Below are 17,396 nucleotides of genomic sequence, written 5' to 3'. Positions count from 1 at the left end.
ATCAATTAAGCACAAGAGTGTAACTAACTGCCAAACAGCATTTATAGACAAAGCCGAGATTAAAATGGTGGTTTGGGTTTTATGACATTTTAAAGCATATTCATTTTACATGGCGCTAAATATTAGCAAAAATAAACCTGGGGTCCTAGGGAGAGTCGCAACACGAGGGGCCGGTTTTCTCCGTTTCAAGAGGCGTCTGGATGGGGGTATCTCGAAAACTCTTAACACTGAAATTTTTGGCTATGTAATATCAAACAGTTCAATTTTATCCGGGCTCTTAAACATCTAACATCTAACAGTAAAATGCATTGTAACAGCAAATTTGATACAAATAAAAACAAAAATGGCTCCAAAAGGGCCAGCACGGCTTTTGATAAAAGCAGTCGTGGCCGCCGCCATGATGTGTCACTTTTAATCGACTCTGTTCTCAAGAACGTCTTCTCAGATTACATATCAATAGAAAGAAAAAAGAAAAAACCACTGCGGAATGAAACTGTTGGACAACTGCCCTTCTGAGCACGGACTCAAAGGTCAAGCATTATCACCGCGTGATTTTTACAGAGCAGGAAAGTATATTCAATACTAAATGACAATTTTTCCTAAAGACGAACTCTCAAACACTTGACATCATTTTTTCTGGAATCAGTTAACATTAAAATATTGACAAAATTTAACAGCAAACACTACATGTAAAGGACAGGTAACAGTAAACACTAAACCCTATCCTCACCTTACCTTAAAATATAACGACCAAAAATTTAACGAGATCAATAAAACAGCTACTATTTTGAGAAGGAGGCGTGGAGAAAGGAACAGCAGCAGTAGTTTGCTTGGAACTCCTACTGTTAAGTAAACGAGGGCCCTTGAAGAGGAAATGACCTCGGACCGTGAGATTGACCTGACCAGAAATCTGGATAACGCTGAGTAAACTCCAAAGGAACACAGATAGACTCATGGTTGAAAATCGTACCCTCCGCGTGCAATACAAAAGCTTATAAGGACGCTGCCTCCCTTTGCCATTGCGCATATGTTACGTTCTGTACATCTTGGGGTGTTCCGGTCTCCTTTTGCCATTGTGCATACTTTCTGCGCATCTTGGGATGGTCCGAGTATCACTAATTTCTTAAGCAAGATGCCTACTAATTCGAAGGTGTTCTAGCACGGTGTATGACTATGTGCGAAACAAAGAGATATAAGCAAAGGCTATTGAAATCCAAAAAGAAAATTGGGGGTAATCATGCAAGTTTTAGAAATAACTATGCTTCAATTTGGGAAAAAAATGCCATACAGTGAGTTGTATTTTAACGCTTTTTGGAATTATTGTTGATTAAAAAGGAAAAATGAAAATAAAAATGCGTGTTTGCCCAAAATTTTCACTTTGGATTCAAATATAGGCCTTGCTTAGATCTGCATTACCGGCATAGTCATAAACTGCACAAAACTACTTTTCTATTAGGAACCACCGCCCTTAATAACTCGTTGGAGTTCATATTAACAAAAATGGTAAACTGGAGAAGTAAAATCAGGCCTTGAAGGAAGAAGTAACTTGAAGACTTGAGAAATTTTCCCTAGACCCTCAGAAAAGATTACGTTTTGGTTTTCTCTCCGATAAAATAATCATCCTCTTCTTTTACTCCGTTCACTGTTTATCTTTTTCACCTATTTGTCCAGGACCCGGTTATTCAAAGAATGAATAACGTTATCCAGCGGATAAAATGTACTCCAAGTAATACATTCCATCTGCTAGATGGCGACTTATCCACTGAATAAAGTTATCCACTCTTTGAACTACCGGGGCCTGATTAGCGAAGACTTGCTGAGGAGGACACACTGACCTACAAGAACTGATCTCACATACTATACAGCATCTCCTATACAATAAGCTGTTACAGGGTTGTTCTCGCGCTGCTGGTTGTTGCAGTTTTAATTTGACGATGTACTCTTTTTCGCCACCTTAACATTATTCATTAGTGAAGTATTATTGTGTTACTTTTATTATTAACTTGACAATGTTAATTAACTGCAATAACAATAAGAACTTTATTCAAGTGTCACTGCATTTAGCTAAACGGTAAGATAATTGAGGACACCTATCTTTCTACAAACCAATCTAAGATACCAAAACTATTTACACTGTGCAGGAACAGAAGTAAACAAATGTAAAACAAATGTAATTCATAAGTTGCAGAATCTAAAAATACTCAATTTACTCGCAATGTGTGAGAATAAAAGTAAGCAAGTCTAAAACAAGTGCACAATATTCATCATTCATAAGAGCAACTGCTGTTATTATCTGTGACTTGAAACGCCTATGTTGCGTATTTTTGCCTTGAACGCTTTGAGACTTGGCTGGTTCCTGGGTTTACTACTAAGTTTCGACTAAATATATGGCCCCTCGTATCTCAGTGCTGTTTTCCGTAGTATATGGTGTTAAAACGAGGTATCTCAAAATCACAATTCTGAGCTAGTGTTGAGAGCTCTGGACCTTAAATAACTCAGGCACATAAAGGTCGGCACACACGAAGGGACTAGTCCCTGCGACTAGTTCCCGCGATTAGTCCCGGAGACCGTTAGTCCCTCCGTGTGAACTACCCATTTCTTCAAAACATTTAGTCGCAGGAACCAAAATTTGGTCCCTGCGACTTGTCCCACGAATTCAAGACTTGTCCCTTCAAATTATGCTGGTCCTAAGTGTGAACTGTTCGTGGGACAAGTCCCTGTGACCAAATGAAAATAAACCAATCGTTGATCAGTATTTTATGTCCCATAACCCCTTAAGAACTCCGTTTCAAGATGGCGGCCGACGGTGAGGTTGAACAAGTATTGAAGTTTTGTTTGTGAATAGCTGCTTTTTTTCTGTTTTGAATCAGTAGTATACCTGGAACTTTAAAAAACAAAACAAACATTCGAATTGTAAGTTACTGACTAATTTTATACATCGACAAAGTGCTGTTTTATTGACGTGTACGTGTGTTTCAGTGTCTTGCGCGGTTTTAAAATTTAGTAACTTCGATTTCACTGTTTAGGACCGCTCCTTTTTCGTCTCTTCACTACCCGAATTTTAGTGAAAGCGTCATAAATTTTGCTATTTCGATGTGTGTAACCCTCCAAGGGACTTGTCCCCGCAATTGTCCCAGCGACTTGCCCCCTCGTGTGTGCCGACCTTACCTTAATAACATCCTTAATATTATAAAGAATGGTAAGTACATTTAGTTTTGTAAATATAGTAAGTATTGTTAATATTGCAAATCAAATTTAAATTATTGTAAGCCTGTAAGTAGTGTGTAGTATTGTAAACATTGTATTCAGTAGTATGCAAAGCTAATTAAAAACAAAACAAAACTCAGACACACAACTTGGTACAAGGCAATTATTAACTTTGTACATAAGGTTGGCGAAATCCTGCAAATGACTGTTGTTTAGTGTCGGTTACTCAACGCGGGTGAGGATTATCTCATACGTTTCTGATTTGGATAAATGCAATGTACAGTGTAATTAGTTCCTTCACCTCTTTTCTTCTTAGACCTTATTACTTTAAGCAACCTTGTTCGTGTCATATGATTAAAATAGCTAATGCCAACCTTCAGCCTGCCCGCCATGGCTCAAAGACGCCAGTCTAATTAAATTGCTTTTCGCTTCATTTCGCTGAAAATGCTTTTCTATTACTTTGCCAAAAAACTTTCGTTCAAACTGATTTCTCTGATTTGTTCTTGGAGGATCTAGACGTGAAAGAGTTAATTAATGATGTAGGGCAGTAAGGTTGTCTGAGAAGTGAATTGGTCATTTCTTTTGCACTCGTTCAGTTTGGTGGAGCAAAATGAGTTTTGATCGACTGAGCGTGTACATTTTCACTTCTTATAACACCAAGCGTCGTACTTCTCTTGTTTATCGATGGGTGACGTAAATCCAGAAACACCAATGAAGTTTCCACATTTCGGATCCATTCTTTGCATTGGAAATTGAGCAGTTTCATCTATCAGCCAACCATACCTGAATAAGATAAGACAACACAATGATTGCAAAGTGATTTTCAATGGAATCTTGTTTGCTTGACCAAAAACAACTTTTGACTAATCCTTGTTAACCAGAAACACAGTAGTTACTCTAGCCAATCACTGCAAAAACAAACAACCTAATAAGCCAATTACGACACGAGACAAAACACCAGTGGCAAAGACGCAGTTTGTTTGGTTTTGCTTCTGTTGAAGAAAATGGCGCGGCATGCTGAAATCAATCATGGGAAGTGGAAGAGCGAAACAAGAAGAAAGGCATTTTGATTTCCACAGTCAATTGAAAGCCGAATCTCCCCCGAGAGTCGGAGATGATTTGTTAATTTTACAAATTTTCAAATCCTACAGAGGAAATTTAACCTTCCTACACTTTATAGTTTTAACTATTAATAATTATCTAAAATTATAATTCTTTCGTAACTGGGATATCGTTGTAATTTCCGCTTTTCCAGCGTCAGATTTCGTCTACAAGGTAAAGTGCAAATTGGGTATTGTACCCCTTGGGCAAACATTATAACTTAATTTAACCTTCCTACACTTTATAGTTTTAACCTTCCTACACTTTATAGTTTTAACTATTAATAATTATCTAAAATTATAATTCTTTCGTAACTGGGATATCGTTGTAATTTCCGCTTTTCCAGCGTCAGATTTCGTCTACAAGGTAAAGTGCAAATTGGGTATTGTACCCCTTGGGCAAACATTATAACTTAGAAATCCTGTAAATTGTTCTCCTTGTGAAAAACAGAAAAAAAGTCCGACCCCAGCACCGGGAAAAGAGATTCCTGCTTGATTGCTGCAGTGGACCCTGAGTTGTAAGAATAAATAAGGACACAAACAAATGAACGAACAAAGAACAAACGAACGCTCGGTTGAATGAGTGAATTAATGAGCGAACGAACAAAAGAAACAACGGACGGATGAACGGACGAACAATCGGACGGAACTCGGACGGATGGATGGATGGACGAACGGACGGACGGTCGGACGAATGAATGAATGAATGAATGAATGAATGAATGAATGAATGAATGAATGAATGAATGAATGAATGAATGAATGAATGAATGAATGAATGAATGAATGAATGAATGAATGAATGAATGAATGAATGAATGAATGAATGAATGAATGAATGAATTTTTTTAATAACCATTAATGGAGAAATGACCTATTAACTTACTCGCAGCGCTCCAAACCAGCCTCCCAGGCTTTGTGGAGCTGACTGTACGTGGCCAATGTTGCTCCGTGAAGTTCACAAAATCGTTTGGCGTCATAATAATTCAGGGCGTAACGACCCACGTAGCCAAAGTGTACGTTTGCATAGCCCTTAGAAAAACTCACGTTACTTAGATCTGAAAGGTAATAAGTTACATACAAATGTTTTAAGATCCGTAGTCATTAGACTGTGCCCAGCTCTCTTTGGTAGAGAGAGGGAAAAAGGAAATTATATTTGCATCTCCTAATTGGTTTCAACCGAGGTGTCTCAGCCTGTCTCAGCAGTATCATTTTCCGGGACTAGAATACAAGGTTCATTGCTGAAATGCTGTTGGTGATGTAAAACTTACTGCCGTTTCAACAACTTGATCAGAAGTCATTTGAATGATTTTTAATGGCTAACAAAGTGACTCTATGAGATTTTAATCACTATTTAAATCAAAGGGTCTCCATGGGGTAAACTGTCAGCTGAGAATTGATAGATAAGTAGACTGCAAGCAGTCCCTTTCTGGATAGTCGAGAGGTCGCGTGAAATAGCCGAGCGCGGAAAAAAAATAGAGCAAACGAGCGGAAGGGGACTTGGAGAGAGGCATAAAAAACGGGAAAGGAAAAGAAAGGGACTGCGCTCTTAGCTGTAACAGACGCGTTCAGGGTAACTCCGCCCACAATTTGTTAAACCCATTAAAAATCCAACTAAAAATGACAGCTAATAGATAACAATTCTGCATTGTTATTCAATGACCAGAACACCAGGCCAGAACATTACTGATTAGGAGCGGAGGTGAATAATCGCCGAGCTTCTTTGAAAAGGCCAAAATTCGAATTTTTCTTCAGGGCCCAGAGTAAAAGAAATCGACGACACAAAAACAACTGGAAAGCTGTCGTTATATCATTTTAAAGCATCCTGCGGTGAATTCTGCCGACAAAGCTTGTTCCGCGCGGATGCGAAAATTACATTGTACTTGTTGGCACAAATGTCTTTTAATAATTGTGGGATCTTCTTGAAGGCAACTGCTTTTAAACCAAAGTCTTTTGACTGCAACTGGTCTTGGAAAATACTGCGAAACGGATCAACAACCACAATCGAGGCCGTGTTGGCAAAGTCGAAGCTTTGATAAATAATGGATTTCCCGAAACCAGTGGGAAGAACGGCCATTTCATATTTTCCGAGAAAACGCTTCTACTGCTAGCTTCTGTTCCTCTTTTAGAACTAAGCCGCCGAGTTGATCGCTTAAATTTACGAACACATCGCTGCTACTCTCTCTCACCGAAGCAATTTTCCTAGTGATCTGAATTTACGCATCAAACTTGTCTGACAGCAGCTATTGTTTATCGACTAATCGGAATTTTCCGAGAATAGCTCGGAGCTCCACACACGTTGTTTCTAGAAGCTGCCAGGTCCTAAAAAAATTTTAAGCTGTATTTGTAGAGTCTCGAAAGAGATTGGAGTCAATCGAAAGTTCTACGGTAATCTTCGGATAGTACTTGGCACTCTTCGGGTAACCATAGCGATACCGTTGATACAATACAAAGCCGTAAGAGACGTGAGATTAAAGTTAACTGCGGTCCGGCATAATTAATTGATAGCTGAGAAATGGCCGTAACTTCAGTTTAGCTGATAGCTGAGAATCAAAACTAGAAACCCCATCAAGGCTCTAGAACTAGCCTAATTTACATTTGACCGGGTGCGTTACAAGCATCACAACGCATTCAGCTTCACTGGGTTGCTCCAAGCAATGGCTGAGTTTATTTGGTTTATTTATTTTGCCACACCACAAATATAATGAAAACAAAAAAAAATAGAAATAGATTTAACAATGGCTGTTCGAACGTATAATGGTTTTTCGTCAATTTTCGCCGGTTTGTTTGAATGCTGTATTCATCTTTGTATAAGGTTATCGATGACTTCTCTTGTCCATTTATCCTAACTTATTAATTAAAAATGATGCCGAAATGGTACACGACCCAACCAAAGAAACTACTTGAAAAGATTTGCTTGACTGCACAAAGCTCTCACGGAATCGCCGCAACCTCACATAATTAGGGAGCGATCTCCTTCGACGAACGTCAGGAAACAGGTATAAATGTTTAAAGCTAAAGTCCGCATGGGCAGAATCAGCTCGCGACGAAATTGCAATAATAAAATAACAGAAATGTTATTGCATAATTATAGGTATAAATCTGCCTATGAGGGGCTAAAGTGTATTTCATTAAATTTGAGTTACCCACCAATATTGCATTTATCGTCGATAAACGGCAGGACTTTAAGTGCTGGTTTGCAGTGACAGGAAAATTTCCCCAGCCATGGACCCTCGGTGCAAGTTCCACCATGGTTGCACGGGCTGCTGGTACAGGGGCGAATGCTAAAAAGAGACTGAAACATGTGATAATGAAACCGTTAGAACAATTTTAATTAATTTTTATTACCATGCTGAGTTTACGCCAGATCTAAGTAATTCATTGTACAAAAGATCATGACAAAATGATCAAGAAGATTTTATGCGCAATGGAATAAATGTGATGGCATATTTTAAGCCTGGTGAATGAATGAGAATGATGTATTATTCAGTGAATGACGCAGGTATACTCGGAAAAAGGAAATCCGAGTGCTCCTATCAGGAGTCGAACCCAAGACCTTCCGATTACTATTTCGGGACGCTCTAGCACTGACCTACAGGAGACTCGTGAGAGCTAAGGCCATTAAACTCCAAACATCCGAACATCCAAACATCCGAACTAGTAATCGGTCAGGTCAGGAGCACTCGGATTTCCTTTTTCCGAGTATGTCTGTTTCACTTACTGAATAATACATCATCCTCAAGACGATTTTAGTTTGACTGCGGTCTGAAACAACTAAATGGTTGTCAACGTAAATTTCCAATGACAGAAGATTAAGCTGTTTTGCCCTCCTTAGGGTAAGTAAATTGAAGAACGGGTCATAACAAGTTTGTTCGAAGAGGACCAACCTTATCTGGGGTAGGGGGTTATCGAAGACACCACCTATATCATGAACAATACCCACAAAATTTTATTGGCTTTAAAATTTGAGTTAACACAGAAATATAATTCAGCTAGCAAAAATCAGATGAACAAAAAAAGTGCGGTTAGAATCTCACTATCATTTTTACTGCTGAAAAGTGGGGTGGCTATGCAATAAGACACCATCCTTTGAGGTTGAGGAAGGGGGATGCAGGCAGAGGCCACCATCTGTTTTGTAGTTTGGTGGGTCCTGTTTGTGAATAGTAGTTTTGACCACTTCTCTTATGGTGTCCTTAAAACGATTTATCGATTGTTAATATTTTCGCGTGCGGTTCTTGTGTTGTTTTAGAAACGGATTTTGAAAGGGAAATTCAAAGCCAGGCACAAAACGACTGCGTCGTAAAAAAGGAAAGAAAAAAGAAACCATTTCATAGACAGACTGTATCTTGTAAGAAACTATCTATGTAAAAGGAATATGTCATGCAATAGCAAAAATAACGGACTTCTTGTAGACTAATTGTTCTTCAAATGCGCCTACCTGTTTCAAAAGGCATATAAGCTTCATTTCGCTACGTTATTTGAAAAGGAGACGCCAATAATATTTTTGATATTAAATAATAATTTGTAAAGACTTATATGGCTTCAGGCTTCTAAAGAATCATTCAAAATAGAATAAATGAAAACGCACAAAGAGAGATTAGGCTTTTAAAATGAACTTACTTCAATTTTAGTCCCGTAGTAGTCATAGCTAGGCCTTTCTTGAACTTTGTGAGGCTCCAAATATCTTTCCGAGTTGCTTATTTCACACAAGTGAAAGCCGTTCTCATTCTTCCTTGTATTGAGGTTAAAGGAAAGGCAGGCGAAGGGGCCGTACTGCAAGCAAGTAAAGGAGCAATCTAAGGCACTCTTGACTTCCCTCACCGCTGTAACATTTCCAAGCAATGACTTGTCCTTTATTCTGTAAAACGTTTGATGGACGTATTGTTCACCTACGACAATGAATGGCAACAGCACAAACCACATCTTCTTTAAAATCGTCATAGACCTGAAACTAAGGATAAAATTTCAAAGTTAAGAATCTCAAAAAGTACGCGTAGGATTGAGAAGTCTGATCTGAGGTTCTCTTTCTACGATAATTATTCCTGTAATATGAGACAAACCGACGTCTTGCTACACGTGTTCGTGAACATTTAACATGTGATACGAATTCACATATCTTCCAGTACATCAACGGGTCTGAAACATGCAAAGCTTTGTGTTCAGAAGATTGTTTCTCAATTCTTGACACCGCCTCCACGTCTTTCCAACTCAAAATTAAGGAGGTTTTAAACATTGGGTGGAAAAAACCCTCATTAAACAAACAAGTCAATCATGTCATTCTATCACTTTCATTTTAACTTCACTTATTCTTATCAATTCAATTCAATTCAATTTCAATTTTAATTTTTTATTATTTCCAACAAATATACAAAGACAATTTACACAACCCGCATATAGAATTAGCTAATCTTGGCGGGTATTATTAATAGACAAAAATTAAGACTACAATATTGCTACAATATCGGCATTATAATGTAAGAGTGTGACATGTAGTTGTAAACGAAACACGTAGCTATAAGGTACAATAATTAGTAAGAAACAAAAATTAAGTATTAAAGCTAAAAGACTACTATATTGCTACAATATCACTACAATATAAGACAAAGACATGCAATTTTAAACGAAACACGTAGCGAAACACATAGCTATAGCGTACAATAATTATTGGCATTAAATTTCAATATTAAAGAATGGGCGTCAACATAATAATCCACAAACCCAAGCACGATTAAAAGTAATTTGTGAAGTTTTCTTTTAAAAGCTCTTTTCGTTAGTTTACGCCAGTCGTTGTTGTGAATTCTGTGTTCTTTCCTCTGTATTTTCGAGAGGACGTCTTGATACAGACAGTTCCACAACCTCGCACCAAACGCAAAGAAAGATTTAAGTTTCATATGCAATCTAGATTCCTGAATAACATTTTTTGTGGAATTCTGTGAATTTCTTTGTGTTAATCGGTGATTATATTATTATTCTATACGTGTTGTATTTATATTACACCGACTAGCGGTTCTATTTGCATTCGAAACTGAAGATGGATGTGAAGTTTGGAATACATGTTTCGGATGACCTAAACCGTGTGTTATTATTTGAAGATAAAGTAGTCTTTTGTCTTTTCTGGTGGTTTCTCCCCATTTATTTCTTGTAGAATAGCCATAACATTCTTATATCGCCAGCATGCATTCGTTAAGTCTTGGTAACCGTGCCATGTTATTGAAACCCCAGGCGCGGCCGCTAAGCGCGTGAGCGTTAACACTAAAAAGTGAATGGGTGGGAAACGATTTAACCGTTGCTAGGAGATTAGAGCTATTGGCCAATCACTGAACCGAAAATACAATAGGCATTGTTTTTCAAATTCGTCTGCACCTGGTAAGAGCACTGCAAACTCCTTCCACCCCTTGCTAGTTACAAAATATGACAAAAAGATTACTCTCCCCACATGGAGGGAGTCAAAAACAATTTTGAAATATATGACTGTACTGATATATTTGGGCTTTGAAAAATGCTTAGTTTATTGGATTGCTGTTGGCCAAACTGTGTATTGAAATCAATGATAACTTTTCTAAGTCAGATAAACAGAAGAAGGTCAAGAAGTAGATTAACGAAGGAAAAAGTTCCATTACATGTAATAACATTTTATTCAGGATTTTTACAAACATTACTTGACGTATTGCAGTCCGGTCTTCCCAGCTTGAGCGAACGCCAACTCCAGCTTCTTCGGATGGCTTCAACATCGTATGAAATTTGTTGCAGTTAAATTACTTGCACTTCTGGCAAGCTTAAAGAGATATAGATAATTTTATGGCAAAATGCAGCAATTGCTATAATACAGAAGAAAACAAATCGAACACTTTAAAAAACGTCTTTCAAGCGCTGAACTGGAGTAAACGCACTTTAAAACGATGGTGTTTTTTTCCAAACCTGGAATGAAGTTAGTTTGTGGTTCCATGGCAAGGTATTCAAAACAAACAACGAAATATTCCGGTGAAACAGCTTCCAACTAACCACATATTTTGAACTCGAAGCGATTCTTGTTTCCAGTTTTCTCTTTCCTGAACATTGTCCGACACCTCTTCGTTACCAGACTTTTATCGGCCTTTTAGACCCCCAGGAGCGGACACCCTTTTCTTCCTTATATGGAGATGGGCATAGTTTCTTCTTACGAGCCTCCCACGATTGATCGAGTTTGGTTCCTACCCAGGGGGGATTATGAGTTAACACTAGCGCGCTTAGCAACCGCGGCTGGGATTTCAGTAGGACGCACGGTTACCAAGACTGTAACGAATGACCAACGAATGTTGACGAATTTGTCATGCAGGCGATGCAGGCTAAATTTGTTCTGAGTCAAACGGCGCGTTGTTACTTGTTAATCAGGGCTCTTCTACAAGAAATAAATGGGGAGAAACGACCAGCAAAGACTAAAGACTATTTCATTGTGAGTAATTCAACTGTATTTGAGATAAATGTAATATTATAATTTGCTTAGTCGAAACCCATGTTTCCTATTGCCCATGCTTTAATGACACTCTTCCAGAATATTTTATTACAATGAAATTGGTAAGAAATGTTCAATCTCGCTTGGTGGTGAAATTTCAAAGAGATAGTTATCTCATTTCTTGGTTTGTTGCGAACATTTGTTGTATGACATGTTCGATGGGAATACGGCCGCGTTAGTCGAATGTCACAACTTTCACCTTACACTTTGGAACAGAACCTGGATTTCGGCCAAACGTTTCAACACATTTTCACAGACGATGGATGGAACTAATACCACTGATATGTAGAAGAACCTGTGAATACGAGCTGCGTTTGCATTTTTTTCCTCTAAACTTGAGCTAAATCGCAGTTGCAATAAGTCCTCAAAGTAGATAAACTTTGTACCCTCAGCTTTGTACAGTAATTAAAGCTTATGATTGCAATTCATCATATTATAAACGTGAAGGGTCATCTTTATAACTAGCGAATAAGTTGGTTTTGAATAATCTGTATTCTCCAGAACTAACAACTGCAAGTCTTGCAAAATTCACTATCTCAGTCGTCAGTGGGTTTCCGAAAATGTTCGAATCACAAAATTTTTAAGAAAATTAAAATTATCCGTTAGTATTTCTTATTTGTTACGTACTTACCAAGAGAAGTTGATGGAAGAGTTATCAGCGAAATCTATATTTTAGATAAAATTCGAATATGAATTTCTTAGCAACTGAGTTGCTCTTAAGATTTCAAGTCAAAAAAGAAAAATAATTGCTCACTCCCACAAAAAAAAAAAAAAAAAAAAAATTTAAGCAGCCGGATTCCGATAGCCAAGTGAAGAGGTTTACTCGACAAGTTGCAATTTGAGCCTCAGGACGATTTTTTGCTATCGTCAGAGCTAACACCCAATCTCGAACCCAGAGTCCTAAGATCTTTGGTCAGCGGTTGGTCGCCAGGAGAGACTCGTGGCGCACTGGAATTTTATTACCGCAGGATTTCTGCGGTAAAAAAAATGCAACCCATTACGGGGCAACCAATCAATAAATCCATTGTTTTTGTCAAGTTCTCCAGAGTCTCTCCTGGCGACCAACTGCTTGCCAAAAAGCTTGAGGACACTGTGTACGAGATTCGTTGACACCCTATCAAAAAAATCTTGAATTAATGGAGTAAAAAATCTTTTTTAGAAGCATCACCTTGAGAGTTTAGAAGCTTTTTTGCTGGGAAGTGGGAGCCAGATTCTGGAAATAAAAGCAAGCAAACTTTATGTATACTGCTAGGATTGGAATGTGTATGAGTGGTACATATGAAAGAATTGTGATGTTTTTAGCCTGGTGAGTAAATCATAGATAATGTATTTAAGTCCGCTTTCGATCAGCGAAGTTACGTAACATCCAGTAGAATTCGGCCGTTTTGCCCGCAACGTGTTAAATTTCAAGACTAACGATCTAGTCCGCTGGTTATAAATAGATATCTATTAAGCTGATATTTTTTTAACACAAAACTCACAACGGCTAGAAGATATCTAAGGCCGTTTGCACTCCGGCATGTCAGCCACATAATTTCTTCGAATGAAAATAGGACGCTCGATACGGTTTCAATTGTGGTACAATTAATTATTGATCGCTCTCAAGTAAAAAGGAAGAAAATACTTCATTAATGTGCCTTTAAATTAAAGATCGCTTTAACTATTAAGCCCGAAATTTGTCACTTATTGGAAAAAAATTAACAGCAACTACTGAACTAAAATGGCTGATAAATGTGTTAGCCTGTCAACTTTGCACGGCTCGCAGGAAAATGACCGTTTTCGATCGGTGATGTTACGTAACATCCAGTAGAAATGGGCCGTTGTGTTTGCAAGGTGTTAAATTTCAAGACTAACGATTGAGTCCGCCGTGCACACAACATTGGTTATAAATAGATGTCTGTTAAGCTTATATATATTTTTAACACAAAATTAATAAAGGCTAGAAGATATCTAAAGCAGTCTGTACTCCGAAATGTTAGCCACTTAATTTCTTCGAATGCAAAAAGGACGCTCTATACGGATTTAAATGTGGTATAATTAATTATTTATCGCTCTCAAGTTAAAAAGAACGAAATACTTCATTAAAGTGCCTTGAAATTTTAAAAATAATATCATGGGTGACAAATTACTCCTTAACTTTGGCGCCAAATTTCAGCGTTAATTTATAATTTCACATGTGAAATTACAAAATTGTCATGGCAACGTTTCATATATCTCAGTACCAAGATGGCGTCCAGGTTTAAAGACGTTATGGATGAAGAAGTTACGGCATTAAAAGACGCTGCGGAAAACCTAAATACTCGAAAGAGCCCAATTAACTGGGTGAGGGTTTTTGAGAACTGGTGTGATAAAAATGGCCCTTAGAAAAACCCTGAGACGGTTCGTCCTGAGCAGTTGGATCAAGTACACGAGCGGTTTTTTGCCTGCGTTTGTAAACAAGATGGAACCGACTACGAACCTGGGTCCTTAAAAGTGATGCAAGCAGCTCTTGACCGCACTTGAAAGAGAAAGGTTATTCTTTTTCAATTCAGTATAAAGGACAGAGAATTTTTCAATTCCCGAAAAGCTCTTGAGGGAAAGGCGCGTAAGCTAAGAAATGAAGGTAAAGAAAAATTTCCAAATAAGTCAAGAAGCCTAACAAGAGGGAAAGCGGACAGCTTGGAAATTCATCTCCAAGGTCACTCCTTAATACAATGTGGTGGCTGCTGTCACAGCATCTTGGTCTTCGTGGCTGCCAAGAACATTATACTATGAATGTGGAGGATTTCACGCTAAATAAAGACGACAACGGCAACGAGTTAGTAACCTTCGCAGAATGCCTGACAAAAACACGACAAGGAGGTTTGCGAGTTCAGCCGAAGTCTGTGCTACCCAAAATGTTCGCAACTGTCGCTCTTTTTAAGAGTTACCTGTCCAACAGGCCTGAGGATTTAAAGTTATCTGGTCCTTCCTACTTAGCGTGCATCGACAACCCCACCAAAACAGACGTATGGTACAAGAAAAGCCGAATGGGTAAAAATACCATCAGCAAATTAAAATTATGAAAAGCATGAAAGAAAACTCACCTTTACAAGAAATGTGCCCTGACAAAAAATTATCCAACCACGCAGTCCGGTAAGCGGTGGTCAGGAAGCTAAAAGCCAAGGGAGTTCCAAAATCCGAAATAATAACAATAACTGGCCATCGACAAGAACAAAGCGTTGAAGCATACGACTCCGGGAACAAAGACGAGCAGCGAAAACTGTCTAACATGATTGATGCAAAGAAATCCAGTTTAACCAGACAACCAGTCGAGTCCCCTTCAGCAGCTTATTCAGTTTCAGTGCAGCGGTGGGCAGTGGCCACGTCTACAATTTCCATAACTGCAATGTGGTAATCAACCAAGGACAGGCTAACGCTTCATCTTCACCGCCATGATGCACAACAAGCCCGGTGTGATGTTCAGGGATGTTGTCCGCAGCCATGTGCCTTGCCAGCTCTTAACGTTTTAACTTTGTATATTCAAGTTTCGCTTGAATTTCATCTAGGTCAGTTTGCTTTGGCCATATAATAAACTTTTAGCGACAACTTATATTTCGAGCGCATTTTACATGGTCGCCGTTTTCAGTTCAGTCATGACTATAGCCAATCAACTTTGAAACATTTTATAAACAGCAAGAAGGATTCGAAAGGACTTTTTGTCGAGAAATTCAGAAAATTGTGAACTTTAGCCAAAATGTATGCTTGAAACTTTTCAATGCTTGGAGTTGTCGATGCAATAAACAAGTCAGAAACCCACGATTGTGAGCGTAATTTGTCACCCATGCTGTTAAAAGGCAATCAAATTAGGAAACAATTTCACTTGCGTTTTGTCAAAATTCTAATAATAATTTCCCGAGCCTTTATTTCATTCGTCACCATTTGATTACACATAATAATAAGAGAAAATTTCAACTTTTCAAAGAAATCACCTTATGTCAGCCATTTCATTTCTCCGAATGCAAATAGTGCAGTATAGATTCAAATACTGTGTGTTCAATAACCTATTGATTTGAAGATTAAAATATTCTACTGCCATGTCCCCATTAAGTAACAAAAATGTCCCTAGAAACCACAGCGGCTCGAATAAATGAAGTGAAAAAGTTGGTTGAATTGTTGTAAGGATTGATATAATTCCATCCTTACAAAACAGTAACCAGAAGATTTTTCTATGTGGTATATATTTTATTATTGTCTCTATTTTAATAACCGTCCACTGCGGTATCAGTATAACAACGTGTTTTTTTCTGGAAGGAAGAGAATAGTACTCCACAATGCTAAACATTATATGAAGCACCTTGTAGTTCCAAATTGTAGAATTAATTGCATATCTTCCAACTCGTTTGCAAAATGTAATTAAAGAATAGTTTCAGAAGAATTCACAGTATTATTCATTCCCTGGAAAACGTATATTTTCTGTAACTGTAATATTTTTTTCTTGTTTTATTTTGGTCAATTAATTTTAGTGCTACGAACTTTATGCGCAGCATGAATTACCATGCAAAAAATACTTGTACAAATATAACATATGTTTGTTTCTCAAAATATGTTAACCTACCTGTAGTATGCCATCGTATATACCATCAGAAGTTTTATCTTGTGAAGAAAGTTTAATCCGTTATCTTAAACGCGTAATGTGAGAGATTTCTTAGTAATTTTCAGTTAAAAAAATTAATAGACGTCAACTCCCTTAAGGTTGTCGGCCCTTGAATTAAGACTTAAGGTCATGCTCAGCGTAGGTATATCGAGTTATGGATGCACGCGGTAAGTTGGGAGAGCACGAGAAAAGCTAAACAGTTGCTCGAGGCGTAGCTGAGGGCAGCTTTTAATAGCTTCTTGATTGCTTTCCAAACTTCCCAACTGCATCCATAACTCGATATACGCACAGCTACACGCATGAACTAATTCTTCAAAGACATAGTGATTCATTACAAAATTCTCTTAATGCGCTGTACAGAAAAACAAAGGTTGTTATCAGCTGTTCACAAACACGCCACAATGGTATAGTCTGCGAACGAGAAAGTTTCATCTGAAATTTTCTGTAACAGTTAGATAGGGATGCATAGGCACTATGTTATAAACTTAAGGCAATGAGGTATCTTATTAATTGGAAATAGGACGCTCGATGCGGATTGAAATGTGGTATAATTAATTATTTATCGATTATTTATCGCTCTCAAGTTAAAAGGAACACAATACGTTTCGTTCACAAGGTGTTAAATTTAAAGACTAACGATTTAGTCCTCAGTGTACACAACATTGGTTATAAATAGATGTCTATTAATCTTATATATTCTTTTAACACAAAATTAATAACGGCTAGAAGATATCTGTGGCAGTTTGCACTTCGAAATGTCAGCCACCTAATTTCTTCGAATGGAAATAGGACGCTCGATACGGATTTAAATGTGGTATAATTAATTATTTATCGCTCTTAAGTTAAAAGGAACAAAATACTTCATTAATGTGCCTTGAAATTTTAAAAATAATAAGAGAAAATTTAAACTTTTCAAAGAAATCACCAAATGTCAAACATTTCAATTCTCCCAATGCAAAAAGTGCAGTATGGATTCAAATAC

General features: G+C 37.8%; 1 protein-coding gene across 1 annotated transcript; it reads right to left on the bottom strand.

Annotated features, from left to right (window-relative positions):
• Positions 1-1,945: 1,945 nt before the first annotated feature.
• Positions 1,946-9,302, bottom strand: LOC146465321 (uncharacterized). The gene is made up of 4 exons (XM_085128556.1): positions 8,928-9,302; positions 7,458-7,602; positions 5,194-5,365; positions 1,946-3,990 (listed from the first exon to the last, which is right to left on the bottom strand). The coding sequence occupies exons 1-4, from the start codon at positions 9,246-9,248 to the stop codon at positions 3,849-3,851; spliced, it is 780 nt and encodes a 259-aa protein (XP_084984682.1). The 5' UTR covers positions 9,249-9,302; the 3' UTR covers positions 1,946-3,848.
• Between the last annotated feature and the right edge of the window lie 8,094 nt (positions 9,303-17,396).

The sequence above is a fragment of the Pavona decussata genome, unplaced genomic scaffold (genome assembly GCF_977016875.1).
Source record: "Pavona decussata unplaced genomic scaffold, jaPavDecu1.1 SCAFFOLD_156, whole genome shotgun sequence".
Classification (NCBI taxonomy): domain Eukaryota; kingdom Metazoa; phylum Cnidaria; class Anthozoa; order Scleractinia; family Agariciidae; genus Pavona; species Pavona decussata.
The sequence above is the reverse complement of the archived record's forward strand: the minus strand, read 5'-3'. Positions and strand labels throughout refer to the sequence as shown.

Excerpts from the sequence above, each read along its gene's own strand:
- LOC146465321 (XM_085128556.1), bottom strand. The coding sequence starts at position 9,248 with ATGACGATTTTAAAGAAGATGTGGTTTGTGCTGTTGCCATTCATTGTC. Across the intron at positions 7,603-8,927 it reads ACTACGGGACTAAAATTGAA|TCTCTTTTTAGCATTCGCCC; the intron begins GTAAGTTCATTT and ends CACATGTTTCAG. Across the intron at positions 5,366-7,457 it reads CGACGATAAATGCAATATTG|ATCTAAGTAACGTGAGTTTT; the intron begins GTGGGTAACTCA and ends ATTACCTTTCAG.